This window comes from Astatotilapia calliptera, chromosome 4 (assembly GCF_900246225.1).
Source record: "Astatotilapia calliptera chromosome 4, fAstCal1.2, whole genome shotgun sequence".
NCBI classification, from domain to species: domain Eukaryota; kingdom Metazoa; phylum Chordata; class Actinopteri; order Cichliformes; family Cichlidae; genus Astatotilapia; species Astatotilapia calliptera.
The window spans coordinates 17,142,000-17,165,183 of NC_039305.1; the positions used below are offsets into that span (position 1 = coordinate 17,142,000).

Consider the following 23,184-nt stretch of genomic DNA (forward strand, 5'->3'; position numbering starts at 1 on the left):
TTATTATTGCAAATACAACACACTTGTACACAGTACAGCTTCCTTAATACAACAGTGACAGTAAGCCATGTTCAGTTCTTCTTTATACACGCTTCATCCCTCAGACAGCATTTTACAGTCCAAATGATTTTTATGTCTCAGCACTTTGAGCTGCTGCGGCTCTGTGCGGCTGACCTGACTTCATTCCAGTCTGTTAGTCATCAGATTTCAGTCGACGCCGTTTCGCTGCTTTCTACCACCAGCGGTAGTGAGCATAGGCTCTGTTGGCTTCAGCCATCTTGTGCAGCTCGTACTTCTTCTTCATCACGTTGCCCTCTTTGCCAAAGGCCGCCAGCAGCTCCTGGGAGAGTTTTTCATACATGTGCGTGCGTCTGTGTTTGTTGTCCCGGCACTCTGTGATCATCCACTTCATGGCGAGGAAGCGCCGCCTGTTGTCCGTGAGTGGAATGGGCACCTGGGTGGGGTCAGAGGCCAAGAGGAATGCAATTACTTGCCTTTATGCTTCGCAGATATAAGATCAGCAGATGTGTCTAAAAACCAAACCACAAAGACAAACTGTGTGTCCCATTTTTAAAGTGTGGAAGCTGTCGAAAAGCATCATTTGTCCTGTCTCCCTCTCATCAGTTATGGCAGATAGATGCCCCTCCCCGGTGCCAATTCAGCTGGAGATTTCTTCCCGTTAAAGGGGAGTTTTCCCTTCCCACTGTCACCAAATACTTTCTCAGAAGGGTCATGTGACTGTTGGGCTTCTCTCTATATTATTGTAGAGTCTTTATGTTGCCTTGAGGCAACTTGTGACTTGGCTCTATATAAATAAAACTGAATTGAATCTTATTTTTCTGTGTTTTCTGTGCAGGCAGTGGTGTGTCTCATTACTGACCTGGTAGTATTTTCCACCTTTCTGTATGCTGGCTAGCCCAACCACAGGCTTGCAGTTCTCCAGAGCCTGGTGAAAGATGGTGTAGGGGTTACACTCGATCGCTTCCCTCTCCCCCTCAGAAGCTTTGTGATACTTCTCCACCTGCTTCTTCTTTATGTTCTCCAGCGTCTAAACACAAGACAAGCAGTAGTTATCTATTTACCGTTTATTTAGACTGCTGTTGACACCTCTATTTATTATTAACATGTTTTTTTTCACCTGTGTCATTATCTCTCTAGCCAAAACCTTGTTTCCATGTTCCATCATCATGTTGATGAATTTACTGAAAAACAAAGACAAAAATCATCACCTGACATGAACATTCCTATGCACACATCTTTCCTGTTGTTGTGAGCTGAGATGTGAGTCTACCTGATGACTGGGTCATCAAAAACAGAGCTTGAGACTCCGCTGGTGGCTGCCTTGATGGGCCTGAGGGTCTTGAGCTCGCGCTGTTCCTTCTCCTCTGCACTCAGCTCCGTCGCTGGTCGGCTGTAGGCCTCCTTGCTGACTTCAGGTTCCAGATAATAAGGGTTGTATCTGCTCCATCTCACCAGGAACACTCTGCAAACAAATGACAGAACTGAGTTTCACAAAGTTACTGGGTAGTTTGTGTCTGCTGACAGTGTCTCACTGTCAGCTGAAGAAAAAAAAATTAAACTAATCCTAATCTATCAAAAAAAAAAAATAACTTTTTTCGTTTCGCTGAAGCAAATGGTTATGATTGAGGTCATCACCAATTATAACTCAGAGTTAATCAATTGGACCATTTACAAGTAATCTATCACATTAAAACTGTTCAAACATTTTTCACTTTCCTATGGTCACGTATCCTTGAAAACCCTACTGTAAAGCACAAGGCTAAAACCCAAGTACACAGTAAACAGCACCACTAAATAAATCCAATAACAGACTGTCAATACACATCAGAAATGTCTCTGTGAATCAGGAATTTCTTCATTATTTGTCAGTCAATCACCAGATATTCTAGTATTTCTTCTTCTTTCTTTTTCTTTTTTTTTTAAATTTAGGCACTCTCAGCTTCTTCCCAGAATTATATAGCTGTGAACTAAATATCTGGATTACAGGCTGCTGGTCAAACAAAGCAAGACACACCTTGCTAGTACTGGGTTGCCTTTTGCATTAATTTTCAATTATTTTAGCATAAAGTCAAAAAGGTGCTGGAAACATTCCTCAGAGATTTGGGTCCATATTGGCATGACAGCACACACAGTTGCTGCAGATTTGTCACACATCCATTATGTGAATCTCTTGTTCTATCACAAACTAACGATGGTTTATTGGAGATGAGATCTGGTGACTGTGGCAAGTTTGAGATCATGTGAGCTTTGTGACTTGGAGCATTCAGGAAGCAGCAAACCGAAGATGATTAACTCTGGTCATAAAGAGACGTGATCAGCAAAAACACTCAGGTAGGCTGTGGTGTTTAAATGAAAGTTGGTGCTAAGGTACTCAAGGAAAAATATCCACTACACCAATGCTGACCCCACCATCCAAACGTCGCAGCAGAAATCAAGACTCATTACACCAGGTAACGTATTTCCAATCTTTTTATCGAATTTTGTTGAGTCTGTGTAAATTGTAGCCTAATTTTCCTGTTCTTAGCTGACAGAGATGGCAGCCGGTGTGGACTTCTGCAGCTGGAGCTCATCTGCTTCACCTCTCTTCCTCATTCTGATGGTCAGTTTGAACTTGAGCCGGTCGTCTTGACCATGTCTAAATGAACTCAGTTGGTGCCATGTAATTGGCTGAATGGATATTTTGTTAACGAGCAGCTGAACAGGTGTACCTAAAAACAACCGGCCGACGTATATTTGCTGATTTGTTTTATAAATAATATAAAATAATAAGTGAAAACATGCAGATATTAATTACATGTGGGATCCATTTATCATTATTTTCAAAACGATAAGATAATCTGTTGATAAAGAAGAAAACTGTCAATTCTGTCTTAATAAAAATAAAATGTGCTAAACATTACACCCTTCACCTCTTTGGGGCACTGGTTTAAATGTAATACCACAGCTAGTTAGTTTAATTTGTAGTCACTCAAATTATATTAATGTATAAATAACGTACAACTCGAAACCGCCTGCTAATGTGTGCGTGTTAGTAAAAGGGTTGTTTTTCTTTTACCTCGGCGTCCAAGGTTTTAATAATCCTGAGATGGAAGCAGCCATCTTGAAAGTGTGAGCGTCTGTTAGGACCCCGGGTTAGTAGTCTCGCAGGTGCCTTTGGAATAAAAAAAAAAGCTCCTTTCTGAAAATTCTCATTTTACATTTTTAGTGCCAAAATTGAAGAACTATATATTTTAAAATTAGATTTTGTCTTTTTGTGAAATTAATTCCGACAATATTTTTTTTCTTCGGACTCTCGCGCACACGCCGGTGACATCACGCGATGTTTGTAGTGCTATGGCGTACCAGGAAGGGGAGTCGCTTGAATCTTGGCTCAGTGAGTTATTAATCCCATTTTTATTAATTAAATAGCATGGCTGATTAGCTAGACGTGTTGCTCCGCTGTGATGGAGGAGAAAATCAGCGTGTGCAGAAGCTGTCAGCGCCTCGCCGAAAGCGTCTTTCCTGCAGTTTGAGCAGAGATCCAGGCTGCCAGCCCAGTCCAATCACTGTCTGCATGTTTAGCTGAATGGGTGGAGAGCTGTAATAAACACAAGTCTTTGCCAGTGACAGATCAGTGCGTGCAGTGATTGTGCAGAGGCGCGGAGCTCCGCGGATAGTTACCCCTCGCTGTACAGCTTGAGCGCAGCTTTCATGGCAGAAACAGATGGGTGTGGGAGATGAATGCACAACACTGGAAACTGTGGACAATGCATCTGTTATTACACAGGGGAGGAGTTGTAACAGTCACTGCATTGTCGGGGTCAGCACACGGGACTCACATGTGTGTGTATATAGTTAATGTATATACATACATGTGTGTGTATATATAAATGTAAGAAATATTGTTTTGTTTTGGGGGTTTTTTTGGCTTTTGAGATTTGGATTCTGCAAACATTTAAATAGAATGTATTGTGAAGATTAAACCAGGTAACCCAGGTTACTCAATAAGTTTGTTTACCCAAGACAGGGTTGAGTCAGTGTGTGCTGTATGTGGATGACTGGAAATCTGAGGTGGTGGATAAAGGACTGAATAAACTAAAAGGATCAGCCACGTCTTTTGACAATCTGCAGAGTAAACATTGCAGAGAAGGAAGCAAGGGGTTTGAGCCCTCAAAGCTTATCACATTTCAGATTTCTCTTAGTAATTAGCCACAGAAACTTAAGGACCCCCAACCCCAAATGTGAATGATAAATATTTATTGATAATGAAGCAGTGAGCAAGGCCTCAGGCTTGGACTGGGGGAGGCTTTCACTGTGGATTGATGCCAGATACCTTTAGACTGGTTAAGGGTGGGGTGGGGCAGGATAACAAGGGCAAACAGGTGTGTGGCGCAAGTAGTTATTTATAGACGCATGACCAGGAGGGGAGTGTTTGGGGCTGTTTATGTACAGGTCTGTGTTTTTAGTTTCAGTCTTTAAAAACTTGGTTGTAGAGAAAGAATAAGGAGGCGATGGTGTAGATGCTTGTGGGATGTCTGTGAGTCTGTTGACTTCAAGTGTTGTGTTTATGTGTCTCGCATATTACCAAATAAAAACAGATTAATATTAAATACATCAAATATAAAACTAGGGACGCAGTGGTTGTGAATTCTGTGTTGATACTGATGTTTAAATGAACATTTTGGCCAATAACAAATCCTGATATTTATGTTGATTTTTTTTTTGTTTTATGTTATTATTTGTTTTGTTTTTTTTGGTTCAGAGCTTTTCTTTTTTCCCTCATCATCACAATGGGTCAGACTAAACTCTGTGTATACAAAGTATTCAGCTGATTAGTCTTAATAATAATACATCACTGATGCCCACTATCAACAGTCCGATAATATCAGATTCTTTAGAAATATTGGTCAGAGAGGATAATTAATGCAGAACTCCTTTTTAGCCTGCTTGTTCTGACTTTGTAAGCAGGATTTTTTACTTGGAGTGAGTAAATGTCAAGCTTTATGTTATATGCAGTTTTCTGATCCAATTTCTGTTTTATTAATATAACGCAAAATCACAACTACAGTGGCCTCCAGGCGTACAATAATACAAAGAAAACCCCAACAATCAGGCAATCCCCTTTGAGCAGGCACATGGTGACAGTGGGAAGGAAAAACTCCCTTTTCACAGGAAGGAACCCATCAGATTCACTGAAGAAGATGCTACTTAAAGGCATATGTTTAGTTGGTGCAATGGTCTTTCTCTTACAGATAAAGCCACCCATCCAACAAACCGGCAAGAGGATTGGGAGTACATCATTGGCTTCTGTGATCAGATCAACAAGGAACTGGAAGGGTAACGTCTAATGCATTTTTATTTTTTTCAACTAGCACAGGAATATATTTATGGATTTATTTTTTCTTTCCGGTCTCTCTTTTTTTTTTTTTTGCAGTCCCCAGATAGCCGTAACGCTGCTCGTACACAAAATCCACTCTCCACAAGAATGGGAAGCACTTCAAGCTCTGACAGTAAGAAATGCTGCACAGAACCGTCAGCAAGCACATTTTTTACGAACTGCTAAACCAACCATTCACATAAATGTCGTGTGGGCAGGTGCTGGAGGCGTGTATGAAGAACTGCGGCAGACGGTTTCACAATGAAGTCGGAAAATATAGATTTTTGAATGAGCTGATTAAAGTTGTTTCTCCAAAGGTGGGTCGTCTTCAGGTAGGTTTCGTGCTGATAAAACACGTGCTGAGTGGCTAATGAGTCATTGCTTTGTATTTCCAGTACATGGGCGACAGTGCACCTGAGAAGGTGAAATTGAAGATTGTTGAAATGCTGTACAGCTGGACCGTCGCTTTTCCCAGTGAAACCAAGATCGGTGAAGCCTACCAGACGCTGAAGAGACAGGGTATGTGTGGATGTGGATCAGTCAGATTAGCATAAAGGATATAAAGACACATCTTCCTCAGTCCTGTCCTTGCTCTCTTTGACAGGCCTTGTGGCACATGACCCAGAGTTACCGCTGGATAGGACTCTGATCCCTTCTCCTCCAACGCGACCTAAACATCCTGTGTTTGACAATGAGGACATGGGCAAGGTGAGAGATTGCCTCATCCTATTGAAATCATTTGTTTTAGTGTAAATATACTCCGTATACTTATATTATTACAACAAGCAGACTGATGTCTGTGTCTGTGTAGCTGCTTGCTGAGCTTCTCCGGAGTAAAAACCCAGAAGATCTTCAGGAAGCCAACAGATTAATCAAAAACATGGTGAAAGAGGTGAGACATGTCAGACCCTTGTGAATGAGACTATTTACCGCAGCCATTGAGTTCTTTTTCAAATGCACTTTGCACTATTTTTCTGATGTAAAACCCTTTATTGGGTTTTATATTTTGCCAGGATGAGGCACGGGTGCAGAAGGTTACAAAGCGAATTCACACACTGGAGGAGGTGAACATCAACGTCAAGCTACTGACCGAGATGCTGTCCCACTACAATAAAGACAGTTCCACTGACTCAGACAAGGAGATTATCAAGGTGTGCGTCCATGCCATAGACTGTATATAACAGATGGAGGTGACCACTGCGATGTAACCCACTGGCTTGTGAGCTGCCTTTTTGAGATTGATTTTAGTCACCAAAAGTGGCCATAACTGGACAAGATGGTGCAGCTTTGAGTTATCAGCTAGCTAGGTTTGTTCGGAAACTACATCGATAGACTGCGAGATGAATCGCACAGACACAGTCACGTGCTAATTATTGCAAATGAAATAATATCTTCATTTAAAAAATGGAAGCACATTCTTGTTGGACTGTATGAGTACATTTAACCGAATGGATAGCTATGCAATGCTATACTGAATTAAAATGCTCAAAAACGCACAAACACCATAAACACAGCAGACACTTCCAGTTCAGTCATGTGATTTAGCTCAGCAAGGAGCTAACAACTAAAGCCTGCTGTGTTGATGACCCACCTGTCATTCAAATGATGGTGGATGGGTGATGATTCGGGCTTGTTTTGCAGCCACAAGGCACCTTGCAGTCATTTTGCCCATGAACCTTTCTGTTTACCAAAGTATTCTGGACACAGTTGGGAGGCCATCCGTCTGACAGCTGAAGCTTGGCTTAAATTGGGTCATGCAGTAGAACAATGACCCCAAGCACAGCAGCACATGTACAACAACAATGTCTAAAGTTGTTGTGAAGGGGGAAAATGACCTACAGGACCCATGCACGTTTTTTTTCTACTGAAAAATTTGAAATTTTAACCTCATATTTGGAACCAGCCTCAAGTGGCCATTTAAGGAACTGCAGTTTTTGGCACTTTGTGTGGAAATTGCTGGTTGGTCCCTGCAGGGGAAAAAAGCACACATACAATTCAACAGGATCATCTTCTTTATTCTTTACTCAACAATCAGAAAATGGAAAAAGTTGGAACAGATATTTTCAATTCAGTATTTAAAGGCACAGATAAAGTAATTCATATTTTGCACTCCAGTAATTTGTTTTATCATTTCATTGTGGGTTGAATGCACCGCGTTTTTTAACAAATATAGTTTGAACCTGATGTTTTCATTTGATATTTTCAAATTCTTTAATGTCTGCCAAGTTTCTAACAGCAGCAGTACACAGCAGCTGGTGTCACATCTGCACGCTAACCGTACAGCACGTCCTTTGTGTCACCTCTCAGGAGCTCTACGAGCGCTGTGACAAGCTGAGACGAGCTGCTTTCAAAATGGCCACTGAGACGGAGGACAATGACACCAGTTTAGGTTTGTCACATTGGTCTTGGTTTGACTGAGCGAGCCCTGTCTTCACTTTTTGTGCGTAAAATCTATAACCACTGACCTTCGACTCCTCAGGTGACATCCTCCAGGCCAGCGATGACCTCTCCAGAGTCATCAACGCCTATAAGAAGATTGTTGAGGGGCAACCAATCAACGGCGACAGTGAAGAACCTCTATCGACAGCTGGTCACAGCGAGAGCGGTCAGTTTTTTGGGGGGGTTTTTTGCTAAAAACTTGATTGCCCTTTTGTATCTAATACATCTGCTGCATTCTCTTTTCATGTCTGTGTCGCTCAGCAGAAACCACAGATACACTGATCGACCTCGCCGGCCTTGATGTTCCGAGCCCTCCACAGCCTGCTGCTCCACCGCCCCAGCCCTCACATCCTGTCGCTGCTGATCTCACAGTGATCCCCATCCCCGTCCTGCCTCCTCCCCCCAAACGCCTCGCTGGCAGTCAGGGCAGCAGCCCGAGTCATCCCCCTGCCAGCAAGGCCTCCACTGCACTCTCTCTCCTGGATGATGAGCTACTGTCTCTTGGTAGAGCATCCCCAACGTGTCTCATTGAATTAAAGGAGCAGTTTGACAGTTTTGGAAATGTGCTTTTATTGTGTTTTAGTGAAGCGCTAAATGAGAAAACCATCTAACGAGTCATGTTTTTGTTGTATCTTATGAGAGATAAAGAAAAAAAAGTCTTGTATGATGACAAATGCCTGCATCATCTCCCAGGACTGAATGACCCGCCTACCTCTCAGAGCAGCCAATCAAAACCAAAGCTGGATGAAATCTCCAACCAGTGGAGTTCCTTGCAGGTACTCTAGGATAACTAACTGCAGATATGTAGTCAGTGTGTAACAGTGTGTAAATTATCTTTCCTCCTCCTGTCCTCCACAGGCCCCAGCAACAAGTGTTGGTATGTTTGGCAGCATAGCTTGTTCAGGTCCAGTGGTGCCACCAGCTGAGCCAGCTGTCACCCACAGTCTACAGAACCTGCAGGATCTGGCCATGATGGGCTTTTCAGATCACAAGAGGTGATCTATTCATGTTTTTCCGTCCACTGTTTATTTGAAACCTGTATTTTAAATTCTCAAAGTAGCAAGGTTTCTGCAATTCTGTCTCGTAAAGCACTAATCTGAGGATATTTTGGCATAAATATCCGATACTTTCCAAGAACAGCATTGTGAGGTCTTATTGGCATTTATTAAATGGGATTTTCAGTTTATCCAACCAGACGACGGCCAGAGGAACCAGCTTTGGAGTGCCTGCAGCAGCACCGCCCCTCGTACCTGTGCAGGGCTCGCCCTCTTCAGCGGCTCTTCTCCAAGGACCCTTGCCTGGCTCCCCAGCCTTGTCCCATGTGAAGGCTCACAGCTTTGACTCAGCCCCAGGAAGTCCGCTGTTTCGCTCTCTGTCCCCTTGCCACCCTCCACTCCAGGGCAGCCCGGCTAGAGCCAATGAAATCTCCCTGAGCAACGTACACGTCCCTCTGGAGGCCATCAGACCGAGTAAGAGACAAAGACAGGGCTCAGCACCTGAGAGGGTAGTTAATGGCTGCCTCTGCTTGACTGGCTATTCTCTGTGTCTTCAGGTAAAGTCTTACCTGTGACTGCATATGACAAGGATGGCGTTCGCATGCTGCTCAACTTTGCTTCTGACTGTCCCCCTGGGCGGCCTGACGTGTTGGTAATGGTGGTGTCGATGCTTAATACAGCACCTCTGCCTGTTCACAATGTGGTCCTACAAGCTGCTGTGCCCAAGGTAAAGACATTAACACATCTGTTCTTTCATTGTGGGCATCACCTAGTGTTTGCTTTTGATTGGCTCCTACATTGTGACCTATCACCTACTCATTTCCTGAGCGATGACTGGAAAAGTCTCTCTTTAGATCTCTTGAAATGTTTTGTCTTATCCTCCAACCACAGGATTCATATGTAAGTCAGTGCTGATTTTGGCTTTAAAGTACTTTTTATGGATGTTTTCATTCCTTCTATTATTTTTGTACTATTCAAGATATTTGTGATGAGTAGAGGTTTGATTGAAATCCAAAGTGGCAGTTTAGCTCTATCAGATTACTTCATTTTTCATATGCTGAAATGTTATTGGATGATTGGATGTTTCTTGTCCAATAACACCTTCTAAAAATATTTAACACAGCTTTAAAACCTTTCCAAGAACACACCCCAGTCAGCCAATAATCTTAAAACTAACTACCTAATGTTGTGAATGTCTTCCTTCTGCCGTTAAAATAGCTCTGACCCACTGGTGCATAGACAGTTCCTCAACTAGCAACAGGTCAGTGCCTTTAGCTCTTTGTTCGTGGCAGTTTTTGCACTGTGTCAGGGTGCATTGTCCAGCTGGGGGGGAACGCTGATGGAGGGAATGTCTTTGCCATAGAGGGGCGTTCTCGGTCTGTTTCTCAAGCTTCACTGCAGAGTATTGCATTATTGCAGATTGATAATAATAATGGATTGGATTTATATAGCGCTTTTCAAGGCACCCAAAGCACTTTACAATGCCACTATTCATTCACTCTCGCATTCACACACTGGTGGAGGCAGCTACAGTTGTAGCCACAGCTGGCCTGGGGCAGACTGACAGAAGCGAGGCTGCCATATCGCGCCATCGGCCCCTCTGGCCAACACCAGTAGGCGGTAGGGTAAAGTGTCTTGCCCAAGGACACAACGACCAGGACAGAGAGCCCGGGGATCGAACCGGCGACCTTCCAGTTACAGATACGCTTCCCAACCCCCTGAGCCACGGTCGCCCAAATAGACTGTTTGGGGACACTGAGTTGATTTACAGATTAGTCTCTACCCTCACCTGTAGTCACAAGCTTTGGATGTTGACAGAAAGAATAAATTATGCAGATACAAGCAGCAGAAATGAGCTTTCTCTCATTTCTGTGACTGGGTGAAGGGTGACTGGCCTCTCCCTTGGAGACAGAGTGAGGAGTACAATGATTCTGAAGGGACTGAAAGTAGAGCTGCTAGTCTTCTGCTTCAAAAGGAGACAATTGAGGCGGTTTGAGCATTTGACGAGGATGCTCCTGGGCACCTCCTGGCTGAGGTGTTCTGGGCATGTCTGACTGGGAAGCACTGGAGACCTTGATGCACATGATGAAGAGATTACACCTCTCTGGTGTCCTGGGAATGCCTTGGTGTTCCGCTGGATGAGCACTGCTTAGGCTGCTGCTTCCCTGCAAAAGTGATGGATGGATGGACTATTTTAACTGAAAGAAACTTTAATTGTTCACTAATCCACAATGTCTTAAGTTCATCTTTCACTTGTGATATCTGTTGCTCAGTCTCTTTCCTTAAGTCATCTTTCACGATGGATAATCAGTTCCATTCCTCTTTATCTAAGTTCATGCAAAGCTGATATGAGGCTTCAACAGTCTTCATAGTGTAAAATGTCCCTTTGCCACTTACAGCAACAAAAAGAAGAACTGTGAATCCTCTAATAAAGGCGTAAACGAACAGCGTTGACTCTTCCTTTTGTCTTCCACCAGTCGATGAAGCTGAAGCTGCAGCCCCCGTCGGGAACAGAGCTGGCACCCTTTAACCCCATTCTACCTCCAGCCTCCATTACTCAGATCATGCTGCTGGCCAATCCAGCAAAGGTAGATTACATAATAACACTTCCAGCGGCAACAATATACAAACAATACATAAACTATGTGGACAAAAGTGTTGGACTACGCCGTTTTATCTTTGAATTTAGGTGTTTTAAGCAGTTTTTTTTACAAGTTGGTTATTCTAAATTTCAGTGTGGTGCTGTGATGGGTGTGACCACTGCAACAAGTCAGTTTCTGTTCCAGCATGACTATGCCCCAGTGTACAAAACAAAGTGCATACAGGATCTGTTTGGTGATTGGCCAGCGGAGAATCCTGCCCCCTGAACACCTTTGGGATGAACTAGAGCAAAGATTGCCAGACAACATCATTGTCTCACATCACAGATACTCCAAAATCCTGTACAAAGTCTTCCCCTAAGAGTGGAAGCTGTTATAACTGCAAATCTATGCCTATGGATTTGGAATGGGATGCCATAAAAGCTCCTGTACCTCTAACGTATAGGTAGCCCAACACTTTTGTCCAAATAGTGCATTTTCAGAGCTGCCAATCCTTCTGCGGGAGTGTGTATAATTTGCATGTTCTTTGCTTGTCCTCGCAGGATAAGGTGCGTCTGCGCTACAAGCTGGCTTTTACTCTCGGAGACCGCCCATGCAACGAGGTCGGAGAGGTTGACCAGTTTCCCCCTCCAGAGATGTGGGGTCATCTATAGCAGCGGTGGAGACCGGCTGCTCAGCAGGGACAGGCTGGTTCATACTCCATGAAGGGGTGTGAGTGTGCGCATGTGTGTGTGTTCATATCCATCCCAGAGAGACCGGAGGGGGAACGTTTGTTATATTCTTCACTTCAGCTTTACATTCCTTACAATAGTTCATGTTTTGGACGTTGTTATTGCTGAGATGACAACGTCCATCTCAGCAATAACAACAGCAATCACTAAAAGTTTTATTGATGATTGATGCAGCGCTTGCAGATAGCTAACATAGCAAAGATAGACACTGGTATGTAAGGCCTTGGTGCTTATAGGCTATTGACAGATATTTTAATGCATTTTCCCCTAGGGGAAATGGTTTGAAACTGCAATGAATAATGCATTAGAGACTTAAAATGTTGGGTTGATCACAAAAATATTTTAAAAGAAAATAACCTTGAAGTTAGCAGAGCCTGCGCTGCAGATGTGCTTCTATTTATTCGTGTTGCTGAACATTTATACTTGAATATATCCTGAGAGTTGAAGATTAGGCTGACATGAAGGATTCAGTCAGATATCATTGCTGCAGAAAGAGAAGAGGGGCGTGTGTTTTGGATTATTCTATGGATGGATTTTGGATATGTGTGAGTAAATTGTGTTGCTAATGTAGCCCTCTGCTAGGTTATGAAGGAAACGTTGTGCAGCAGGACTTAGATGGTAATGTGTAATTGCAGAAATGCAGTTAGGAGTCCAACACTGGTTTTATTTCATGTTTTCATTTTTAAGATAAATGATTCTCAGTTAGTGGTTGTCCGTAGTTTGGTTTTGTATTATTAAACATGTTTACGCTCCTCCTACCAGGCTCAGTATTGGGAGTATTTCTGTCGTAGTTATTTTCTGTTCCTGGTACGACAGTGGATCGCTAAACCCAACAAATGTGAACTGAACCAACCTGAATCTGAATCCAGAACGAAGCAGATTATTATCCAGTATGCAGCAGTGGGATGGAGGGAAACTGTACTCGGTCCTCTCCGACCCCTTTCACTTTCTGCACACCGAAGATGTGGATACATTTATATTTGTTTAGTGATCCACGCTGAGATCCCGTTAAGCCGTCATCAGATTCAATAGGAAGAATCTGTGAACTGTCATCTACAGACCTCTTGGCAGATCTGCCGGCTTTAAAACTTGGACTTTGCTACAAAAAAGGTCCTGCAGCCACCTCAGCCTGTTTTGCAATCGATAAGTTTACATTTTTTAAGTTATCTCAAAATTTCAACGTAATAACTCAAACTGCTGAAATTTAAACAAACTTCTGTAATATTTGGATGAAGTCACTTTTCTTTCAGGCCTGCTTCACAGAGGGTAGAGCAGATAATCTTGCTCTGTGGACTATAACCTGTGCATAGAGTGATTTACCAAATGCAATTTGGCAACTACAAACAGTCTGTCAAGTGTTGATAGTGAAGAGTGACATTCGTGTTGCTGCTGTAACATGTTTTAATAGATGGTCGTCCATATGACAGGTTCACTAATCTGGGCTGAGGTATTACCAGGTTCTGTTAGTGGTCTTTGGGTTCACGGCCATCTTCCTTCCCAAATTGTCACGTGGGCGGAGCTATTTAAAAACAGAATCCAGGTTGTTTCAGTTTTTCTTGTTTTACAGTAACCCAGGCCAGTATTATCCAGGGACATCTCAAAGCTTTAAATATTTTTATACCCAGACTAAGAATTATGTTTTATCAAAGACTTCAGCTTTTTTTTTCGGACCTTACATGCGCTCTAAAACACATTTAGACAATGTTTGATCCATTCATATTCCCACATCTCAACATAAAAAGGACCAACCAACCTACAATTTAAAGCGCTACACTGAAGGCGCTGAATACTTGAGTTCATGATTTTATTCATTTAAAATGAACTCAGAACATTCAGGGGTCTGAACGCTTTGACTTCACTGCGCCCCATCTCTGATAGTCCTCTATTCATCATACTGGATGTACAGAAGTGTGTTTACTGTACATAGCATCTAATGTAATGTACCTGCTGTTTGGTGTATGACAACTTCTGTGAAAATGTGACTTGTAGATTTGGGGAGAGTGTTAGGACTGTATATATAAAGGGATGATGTGTCATTTCTTTGCTGCATGAAAAAAATAAAGAGTCTTCATGGATGTTTGATGTTCTGAAGTCATTTTGCTTGACAAACCATCTCCAAAAAGGTCAGATTTCAATGAGTATCATGAAGTGTTTTATTATCAAAGAGCACATTGTGATTAATGATTCTTTAATATATACAGTACAAAAATGCAGTCAAACTTTTATATTTCCACCGTTCCCTCTTTGACTATCGCTTGAGCCAGATTCCTGGCCAGAGCGAGTCTCAGGAGCTCCACTTTGGTCACCTCTACGTCTTCCTCCTGCAACGACAAAAACACTCAAATAAAAAGATGAAGCAATCTAGTAAGGCTTCCAGAGTGACATCTGCCTACATGTCATCTTAAAATTAAAACAGTGGTGATAGCAGCACCAAATATTAAACATGCGGTTAGAAGCAGCTATTAGAGAGCTTTTAGTCTGATTGTGTGGAAGGGAATAAGGCCATGTGAGGACATGCATACCTGCATAGGCCTGTCTGTGCTGGATGCAGTAATGTTCAGGGAGGAGGTGAGCTCCTCTAAACAGAACATCAGCTCATAGGTTTGATCTGCTGTGAAGATCACCTGAGAAGAAGAAATCACTGTTGTTGTAGGGCAGCAACAACTGATTCAGACGTACAACTCTGGTTACACCATAATTAGGACATCAAAGTTTATGTTGTTCAGTTTAAATCCGCACCAGTTTGGGGGACACTGCAGTTTATTGTGGTGGTATCATGCAGACTGCAGTAGAAAATATCTCGGTCGTACATTTCAGTATCAGATTTCTTTAGGGCTGCTCGATTATGGCAAAAATGATAATCACGATTATTTTCACTGAAATTGAGATCTCGATTATTTGACGATATTTATTTAACCCTTTAAGACCTACTATAGAACCAAGTCCGCCAGAGCTTATATTATTTTTTTACATGTTGTAGTGCCATTTGTGGGAGCATTTCAAGTTGCTATACAACTGTTATAGCCCATATTTTAATAATATGTATGCATTAAGTCCATAGTAACTACATTAATTGCAAAAAAGTGCAATAAACTACAAAAAAATTGAAAATCGTTTTTGTTTTTGTTTTTTACATATATTTCTACTTGGAGAAATTTAAGAGGCTTATCCCTCAAAACTTTAAATACAAAAAAGTTGCAAAAAATAGTTTACAACAACAGGAAATTTATTTTGAGTGTCTTCATAGTTTTATTTTGGAGATACACCAATTTTTATATACTAGAGGAAAAACGAAAAAGCAATCCTATGATGCAAATTTGCAAAGAAAACAGCATGTGCATCAAAATAAACTATTTCCAGCAGTGCAATTCGAGTTCTAAGCATCCCAGAAACTATTCAGAAAAGTATAGAGTCAAACATGACTTATAAAAACACCAGTATAGGCTTTTAAGGCCTACAAGTAAAAAACTACATTTTCCGCGAAAATGACGTCACTTCCGGTTTCGGGCAGGAAATGGCAGACATGCGATAGTTCGCGCTGACGTCTGTTTCACTGTGGGAAGTGTTACGAACAGCTGATCGGATCAGCAAAGCGTGTTTCTGGAATATTATGTTTTTGTTCCTGCAAGCGCTTTTTATGCAATTTTTGCAAAGCTATATGTGGAAGGAAACCGTGACCGAGGACAAGCTGATGGCATGAGATGTAAGTACAACTCCTCCGGTTTCATATGCAAAACAAATTATTGCGCTAGCTTACACGGTTCAGGTTCTACAGGGATTTAAAAATAGTTACACAAAACGGAGCGTGCTGCTCTGACCGGCTTTAAAGGGTTAACAATAACAATGTATTGAATAATGACTTTTAAAAATAATATAAAATAGTGTGCAACACCACTGAAGTTTTTTTTACTTCTCTTTTCAACCAACGGCAGTCACTCTCCTCTCCAAATAACTTCTGCTTAGCTTTCCGAGCTTCCCTCGGGTCCTCTTAATCAGCGGTCTCCAACCTTTTTTGCGCCACGGACCGGTTTATGCCCGACAATATTTTCACGGACCGGCCTTTAAGGTGTCGCGGATAAATGAGGGAGGGGCTAATAATCGGCTCAGTCATTTTTAATGATCGTTGAAAGCCCAGATCGTAATCGTGATTAAAATTCGATTAATTGAGCAGCCCTAGATTTCTTGTAATTATCACACTAATTTTGTCCAAAACTGGACTTGTTGCTGGTGACTAACCTCTTTCTGCTCCAGCAGTGGCAGAGCATCGGTCAGCAGAGTCATCCAGAAGCTTTGTGGAGCAATCTTTGCAGTCATCAGGGAGAGGAGCAGCTTTGCCGCCTCCCTGAAACGCTTCTCTCCGTACAGCTTGTGGAACTCGCGGTACTTTCCTGAGAAAGAACATAAAGCAGAGTTTTCACACTCAGATGTGCTCAAATTATCCAGGAGGTTTTGTGCATGTTCCTCCTCAGTTCACAAACAGCAATAATCTATAGGAACGTATTTTATCTGTGTTTATCTCATATTTTTACTGATTTTTCAGTAGTAAAACGCACCATGGCATGCTGTTGCACTAAACAACAGGCTAGCTTTATTTAGACGTCTGTGTGCACATTTATGTGTCTGAGACTCATGTGAACTGAAGCTGGTCTGACTGAATGTCCCGTCACTTCATGTGTTGACTGAACTTGTGAGAATGACGCAGTGGCTGAGTCACAAGTGGGGCGGTGCTACTAGTCCTCCAGTAACTGTGTATTCCCCGAGCATACCGAGAAAAGTCAGCCTGTCGCTGAGGAGCATTGCCGGGCCCAAGTTATCAATCAGGTCCAGATCAGAGAAGGTCCCTTTGGCACAGTAATCCTGTAGGAACCTAAAACACAAGTATACACATAAACACACCACAGAACCCATAACACAAACATTCAGAGGGCAGAAGGGTTGGTTGCTGTTTGATGGTATAGGAACATGTTCACAGTGGAAGCAGTACTAAACAGGAAGAGACCACACTTCCTGCTAAGGCCAATAGGGAGAGAGAGAGGGGGGGGTGAAGTAACAGTATCTGGGATCTTTACAATTATAATGAAAGAAACTAACCTCTCTGAAATCAGGGTGGCAAATGCAGCATCTTTGGCTCTTATACTCCATGAGAGAGCAGAGCCCAGCCTATTGTTCCTCAGAGCCCGCATAGCCATGATCTTACAAATACTCCGTACTGCATAAACACACACACACAAAAAAAAATGTTTTAGGTCTCTCCTGCACTGGAAAAACAAAAACAGCCCCATCTTTGTTTCTAAGAGTTAAGAAGCAACATGTTACCTTGTTCTGACATTTGCCTCTGCTCACAAACCCTCAGCACCTTGAGAGCTTTACGCTCCGTCTCTAAAGGGACGCGCTCTATCTGAAGCTCCAGGTAGACACGACCAAACTCTGGACAGTGATCAAAGTAATCCACAGCCAACTGCCAAAGGCTAAACACAGAAAAACATGCTCAATCATGACAGTGATAACCTACACTTCAGCTTACCCTGTACTAGGTCAATTAGAGGAAATGATTGTTTAACTAGATTAACAGGATAAAAATAACTGTTCTGGGAGCCACGTTAGTCACACCCTGTGTAAATCTAAACAAAAGCAAATATATTATACATCATTACACTGAACCTTGGGATGAGCGTACCTGTGATGAGTGAAGAGACCAGAAGCATATTCTAGAAGGAGAAACTCTCTCAAGTTGGAGCCAAAGCTAAACACACACACACACACACACACACACGGTTTGGTAAATATTGGCTAATGAAGTGTACAACCAAATTAAAAGGTAAACAAGTTCAAAAACAGACAATCGGCATCCTTACTGGAGATTATGAGACTGCAGGAGTTTGCAATGATCCAACAAATCTGTCAAATGGGCCACGAACCACCAGTTGTTGAGAGCAATGCTAAAAGGAAACAATTAAGGTAGTTTATGAACCACCCCACATTCGTATGCTGCATGTAACACACACACACACACACACACACATATGGCAGGATGCAAAAAAAAAAAAAAAAAGTTGTCTTACCTGCACTCCTTGATGACTTGATGGATGTCAAACTCAAAGGCAGCAAGTAAGATGTTGTCCAGGGGCTCTGGGACGCTCCTCGAGTCCAGAAACATCGTCATGCACGACTGCAGTGCGCACACATACAAACAAGATACACAAACAATAAATCAGGGGCTGCTGTACATTTTTTACAATCAAATTTCAAACTGTAAATCATAGAGCCACATGAACTGGTTGAAATTTGCGACAGACGATGTAACACGCAAATATTTTTTAAAAAAATTATTCTACCACAGTATTTACAGGATATCTGACAAGGTTTTTAAAAAAAATGCAATACTTTTTAAGACTAAACCAGCAGTGATTCTAAAATGCTGAATGATGTGAGAATATGGTATACCTGAGCATAATAATGCAACTCTGTGAGTTTCACTGTGGGGTGGCAGAAGAGAAGTCTCGTGACCAGAAAGTGATACCAGGTACCCAGCAGCTCCTTGTGATCCAGCAAAGTGTCTTCATCTCCCAGAAGGATCTAAGGTGAAATGGGGTGGGGACATTTAAAAAAAAAAAAATAGCCTAACTGTTGCTGGATGTTTGCACTGACCCTTCAATAATGAACTTCCTCACTCACCTTGCAGATGAGCTCCAGATGTCGGTTGCTGGCGAACGAGTTGTCCTGCAGGCAGCGGTCCACCTCCTCGTGCCAGTGCCTCCACTTTACATCAAACTCTGTGAGCGTCTGAGTGCCACCAGGCTGAGGGAACATTACAGAAAATTCAGAGGTGTGAGTCAGCACGGGTCGGCTCATGCGCTCATCTTGTGTTTAGGCTGCGTTAGAGAAATCGCTGCACTGAATGAACACAAACATGTTGTACTTAATACTTTTACTGTCTGAATGATGTATGTGAAAGCAACAGAAACTTTAGCAAAGAAGTTTTGAACAGATTTGTAGATTTTCATTTCACCACCAGCAAAATAAAGAGGCTTAAATTCATTTTAGTCCACAGCAGCACATTTGATGTTTGATACACTTTAACTTATAGGAGACCATTTATTATCATTTTATATCATCATACTGTGTATTTGCAGCCTAGAGATAATTTCCTCTAATGTCACATCCACAGCCCATTAAGAAAACATCAAGAACCTGTGTGATTAATTTCTGATTGTAAAATTAACAGTGCACACTTTCACAATAATCCCATTTAGAAGCATGATTAAAATAATTTCAGCTATCGTTCAAAGGAAATAAACCACTGCATTTTTATCTTACATTGTAGAAGGGCATCTTGCTGAGCAAGGTATCCATCTGCTTGTACATGCTCCTGGCAGCAGGCTGTAGGTTGGCCTGTTTCACCAGCATCTGTCTGACTTCTTCCAACCTGCCCTGCAGCACATAACTCACCACCTGAGCACACACACACACACGCCATGTGATCACTCACATCTCTCCAGAGAATTCATATCAGACAAAACACAGATGAAGAAGCAAATGCAGAACACCAACAGTGCACATGTCACTTTAAAGATGTAACTGTGCGCACATGCTGCACCTACCACGTCCCAATAGTCGCGGTGCTCGGCAGGGCTCTCACTTTGGAGCACCTCCCTGGCCTTCTCGTCCACGTCAGCCTTATGTAACCTTACCCAGTCCAGCAGGTGGAGCAACAGGGAGCCCGCTGAAAATACAGACACACCCATGTTGCACATACATTTGTTTGGGTGTTTCTCCAACCCCAAAATCCAGTCATAAGATGCAGATTCTAACCTGGAGCAGCATCGATGAACAGCACTTCACACAGATTCCAGATCAGTTCTATGGCCAAAAGAATGGACACCTTTAACAAAAAGCAGATCAGGGTCAGGATAGTGCCACTAAACAATGTAATGAAATGTATATCCGAGTAAAAAACTGAATGTGGATTCTTCCTCACTAACTGAGCATTAACGTCCCCTTTTAAATACAGGCTGTTTGATTGTGGTCATAAAACCCACAGAGATGTGACATGCTACTCAATTAAATCATACATGCTCTGTATGTGGACTAGTCCAGGGAAAGTTATTGCCACACAAACATTAGTACTTACCTGATTTCCACACTGCGTGGCCAACTCTGTATTTTTGGTAGAAACTGCAAAAAAGAAAAGTTCTTTTCTGAGTAATCACACACCTTTCCTGTGTTTTTATTGTATAAACAAGACTATAAAATAGAAATCTGAAAAAACTGCCAAAACTTTTATGGTTACATCAACTCAAAATTTTTGCCAAAAGAAGCATATTTTCAAAAGTATTACCTGCAACTTGCTGAAGTTCCTCCATACAAGCACGGATCACGGATCGATAATTTTTGCTGATACTAACAAATCTAAGGAGTAAGGCAGAGGTAAAATTGTAAAACATACAATGTGGGTGCTGCTTTGTGTGACTTTTGCAACTATTGTTATGCCACTGATATGCAATCCAACAATTTGAACAAACAGAGGTGGGATTGCATCACGCGCCCTTACTGGGGTTTTTTACTCTTGCTAGGGAGGTCCTCTCTAATTGTCTGCAGGCCAACGAAGATGTGGTGAGACTCGTTAAAAAGCTTGCGTAAAATGGGGGAATATATGTCCTCATCTTTCCTGATCTCATGGATGAACGAGCAACCTGATCCTGAAGCACCTGAAACAAAGGCAGGAGGTGAAAGAACAACAGCAATATTATAGTTATTGTCATTGCACATATGCAACAAAATTTAAATGTCTGAAAAAGACGGCTCAAAATATGTTTACTGAAAACATATATTTGCACATCTCTAAAAGTAACCATAAAAAAAAATATAGTAAAACACATCATACAGTGCTATGGAAAATAATCCCCCCCCCTTCCTGATTGCTTATTTTTGTCTATTTATCTGATCATGTCACACTTACATGATCAGATAAATAGATAAATTTTAATACTAGACAAAGACAATGCTGTTTTTAAATGATTTCATTTATTAGGAAGGAAAAAAAAGGTTATCCAAACCTAATTGTCCCAGGGCTAAGCATGTTTTTAATCCCGTTACCTCTTGTGTAAATCTAACATAGCATTTCATAAAAGAACATCATATAAGCAGTCATACATGGTGGTGGTAATGTGATGGTGTGGAGCTGCTAGGTGAAACCATGAATTCTAATCACTCTATGATGATTCGAAACACACAACCTTAATTTATATTTTATTCCTTCCTAGTTAAATTTACCCTTTTTAATTTTTCATATTTATTTCCTATCTTATTCATAGCCTTTCCTTTTTTTGTTTTCTTTAGGTCACGAGCAGTTGTCCAAGCATTTCACTACATATCGTACTGTGTATGACTGTGTACGTGACAAATAAAATTTGAATTTGAATTTGAACAAGGAGGTCCACCTCTGAATGTCTCACAAAAACCCAAATGTAAGGTTTTGGAGTGCAATTCTAGACTTAAATCCAATTGTGATGAATTGGAAAAACCTTAAACAAGTCGTTCACACTTGAAAACCCTACAATGTGGCTGAATTAAATAAAGTCTGCCAAGATGAGTGGGTCACAGCGATGTAAAAGACTTGCTGCCAGTTATCACAAACGCTTGATTGCATTACTTGCTGCCAACGGTGGCACAGCCAGTTATTAAGTTTGGGGGGCAATTATCTTTTTTAAAAAACAAACAAACAAAAACACAGGGCCAGATAGCGCTGAATACATTTTTTCTGTTAATAAATGCAACCGTCATTTAAAAATTGCCTTTTATATTTAATCTGGTCATCTTTGTTCATCAAAAATCCAAATGTTTTTGATAATATGAAACATTAAAGTGTGACAAACACACAAAAATTAAGACAGCATTTTACAGGCATTCACTAAACCATTCATTCTCTTAAAAAGAAAAAGAGATAGAGGAAAACTGGGAAAGTATACATGGTGCCTTGTACTAATTTTGAAGCATACCTGATGCTTTGTATCGTGTCTCATATACAAGAATATCACCAGGACCCCATGCAAATCCCATGTGCTTTCCATCACTGATTGCAGGGATATTCTGCAATTAAAAAAAATAAAAAATACAAACACTGTTACTACACTGAAAATAATGTGAATAACATGACGAGAGTTAAAATTAAATGATTCCGTTTCATATTTAATTCTAATATTATGTGAGAAGGTTGAGTGGTGACTGGGACATGGTCTAGCTATATTACTAACTCAAACTGTAATTAATGCTGCTAGTAATTCTAACTCATCTTCTTATAATCTTGCCACTTTTACACTTGTGACATGGCTGAGTGTGTGCCCCTTAACATTTCTTGACAACGTACAATATAAATATTCAAACGGGTCGTTGAAATAGGTGTTTGCGAAAGTTAGCCTGTTAGCAAAGCCATTTAGTGGCAATAAGGAATTAAAAACACTAAGCTACAATGGCTACTTACAGTAATAGTGGGCTCAACGTCTACCTCCTCCATATGTGAACAATATCATCGACACAGAAAAGACAACAATGGGAACTTTTTTGGCTATAAACACGCCATGAACTGCAAATGTGGACCGGTACTGCTTACGCGCCTCGCTCTTTCAGTCGAAAGTACCTGCTGCGCATGCGTTAAGATGTCACCGAAAGGGGTGCCCGTCTACCTGCCTGTTTTTCCGTCGGCTGAGCTTGACTCGGGATTTTGGATTTATCGCGACAAATGCAGATAACACAGCTTATCACTAACCTTATAACTGCCTGCCCGGACTCACCTACGAAAGGTCATTACCAGCATTAAGAAGCTGGGTTTGTCTTTTGCTATCCACGAACATGCTACCCCCACTAATGTCTCCACTTGAATCTGTGAAGAATCAGTGCAGCTTTGCCCTGTACTCTTACAGTTTGAGTTCGTAAAGGCCACCATTGGTTCAGTACACCTACACATCACCATCAGGCAAAACAAAAAAACAAGATGGCCACTGGTATTTAAAGGGTTAAAACGAAAAAGGAAATGGAAAAGTGCA

General features: G+C 41.6%; 3 protein-coding genes across 5 annotated transcripts; 1 reads left to right on the top strand and 2 right to left on the bottom strand.

The window, feature by feature from the left end:
- Positions 1 to 65: 65 nt before the first annotated feature.
- Positions 66 to 3,159, bottom strand: mrps7 (mitochondrial ribosomal protein S7). Its single transcript, XM_026165144.1, has 5 exons — positions 3,077 to 3,159; positions 1,292 to 1,483; positions 1,139 to 1,202; positions 881 to 1,048; positions 66 to 454 (listed from the first exon to the last, which is right to left on the bottom strand). Exons 1-5 carry the CDS (start codon positions 3,118 to 3,120, stop codon positions 233 to 235), a joined length of 690 nt encoding a protein of 229 aa, XP_026020929.1. The 5' UTR covers positions 3,121 to 3,159; the 3' UTR covers positions 66 to 232.
- Positions 2,386 to 14,217, top strand: gga3b (golgi associated, gamma adaptin ear containing, ARF binding protein 3b). 3 transcript variants are annotated; one of them, XM_026165139.1, is made up of 18 exons: positions 2,386 to 2,471; positions 2,546 to 2,620; positions 5,253 to 5,337; positions 5,435 to 5,510; positions 5,596 to 5,694; positions 5,773 to 5,896; positions 5,982 to 6,085; positions 6,189 to 6,269; positions 6,391 to 6,528; positions 7,685 to 7,766; positions 7,857 to 7,982; positions 8,078 to 8,320; positions 8,510 to 8,592; positions 8,675 to 8,811; positions 8,999 to 9,285; positions 9,369 to 9,538; positions 11,289 to 11,399; positions 11,954 to 14,217. In XM_026165139.1, the coding sequence occupies exons 5-18, from the start codon at positions 5,611 to 5,613 to the stop codon at positions 12,062 to 12,064; spliced, it is 1,881 nt and encodes a 626-aa protein (XP_026020924.1). In that variant the 5' UTR covers positions 2,386 to 2,471; positions 2,546 to 2,620; positions 5,253 to 5,337; positions 5,435 to 5,510; positions 5,596 to 5,610; the 3' UTR covers positions 12,065 to 14,217. The 3 variants fall into 3 exon arrangements, with proteins under 3 accessions (XP_026020924.1, XP_026020925.1, XP_026020923.1); XM_026165140.1 differs by lacking the exons at positions 2,386 to 2,471; positions 2,546 to 2,620 and adding an exon at positions 3,269 to 3,394; XM_026165138.1 differs by lacking the exons at positions 2,386 to 2,471; positions 2,546 to 2,620 and adding an exon at positions 3,313 to 3,394 and having other exon boundaries at positions 8,081 to 8,320.
- Positions 14,218 to 14,277: 60 nt separating this feature from the next.
- On the bottom strand, positions 14,278 to 23,125 carry nup85 (nucleoporin 85). The gene is made up of 19 exons (XM_026165141.1): positions 22,623 to 23,125; positions 22,141 to 22,231; positions 20,694 to 20,850; positions 20,481 to 20,551; positions 20,274 to 20,317; positions 19,955 to 20,024; positions 19,744 to 19,865; positions 19,460 to 19,594; positions 18,818 to 18,940; positions 18,587 to 18,718; positions 18,205 to 18,311; positions 17,998 to 18,081; positions 17,820 to 17,885; positions 17,459 to 17,610; positions 17,234 to 17,351; positions 16,909 to 17,009; positions 16,379 to 16,530; positions 14,665 to 14,766; positions 14,278 to 14,463 (listed from the first exon to the last, which is right to left on the bottom strand). The coding sequence occupies exons 1-19, from the start codon at positions 22,653 to 22,655 to the stop codon at positions 14,365 to 14,367; spliced, it is 1,959 nt and encodes a 652-aa protein (XP_026020926.1). The 5' UTR covers positions 22,656 to 23,125; the 3' UTR covers positions 14,278 to 14,364.
- Between the last annotated feature and the right edge of the window lie 59 nt (positions 23,126 to 23,184).

What these genes read in the sequence shown, in the direction of transcription:
- nup85 (XM_026165141.1), bottom strand. Translation starts at nt 22,655, where the DNA reads ATGGAGGAGGTAGACGTTGAGCCCACTATTACT. An exon ending in GTTCATCGATGCTGCTCCAG is followed by an intron (nt 19,866 to 19,954) that starts GTTAGAATCTGC and finishes CTGTATTTTCAG; the next exon opens with CGGGCTCCCTGTTGCTCCAC. An exon ending in GCACAGACAGGCCTATGCAG is followed by an intron (nt 14,464 to 14,664) that starts GTATGCATGTCC and finishes TTGTCGTTGCAG; the next exon opens with GAGGAAGACGTAGAGGTGAC.
- mrps7 (XM_026165144.1), bottom strand. Translation starts at nt 3,120, where the DNA reads ATGGCTGCTTCCATCTCAGGATTATTAAAACCTTGGACGCCGAG. An exon ending in TTAAAACCTTGGACGCCGAG is followed by an intron (nt 1,484 to 3,076) that starts GTAAAAGAAAAA and finishes ATTTGTTTGCAG; the next exon opens with AGTGTTCCTGGTGAGATGGA. An exon ending in TTTGATGACCCAGTCATCAG is followed by an intron (nt 1,203 to 1,291) that starts GTAGACTCACAT and finishes TTTGTTTTTCAG; the next exon opens with TAAATTCATCAACATGATGA.
- gga3b (XM_026165140.1), top strand. Translation starts at nt 3,355, where the DNA reads ATGGCGTACCAGGAAGGGGAGTCGCTTGAATCTTGGCTCA. An exon ending in CCAGACGCTGAAGAGACAGG is followed by an intron (nt 5,897 to 5,981) that starts GTATGTGTGGAT and finishes TCTCTTTGACAG; the next exon opens with GCCTTGTGGCACATGACCCA. An exon ending in TACAAGCTGCTGTGCCCAAG is followed by an intron (nt 9,539 to 11,288) that starts GTAAAGACATTA and finishes GTCTTCCACCAG; the next exon opens with TCGATGAAGCTGAAGCTGCA.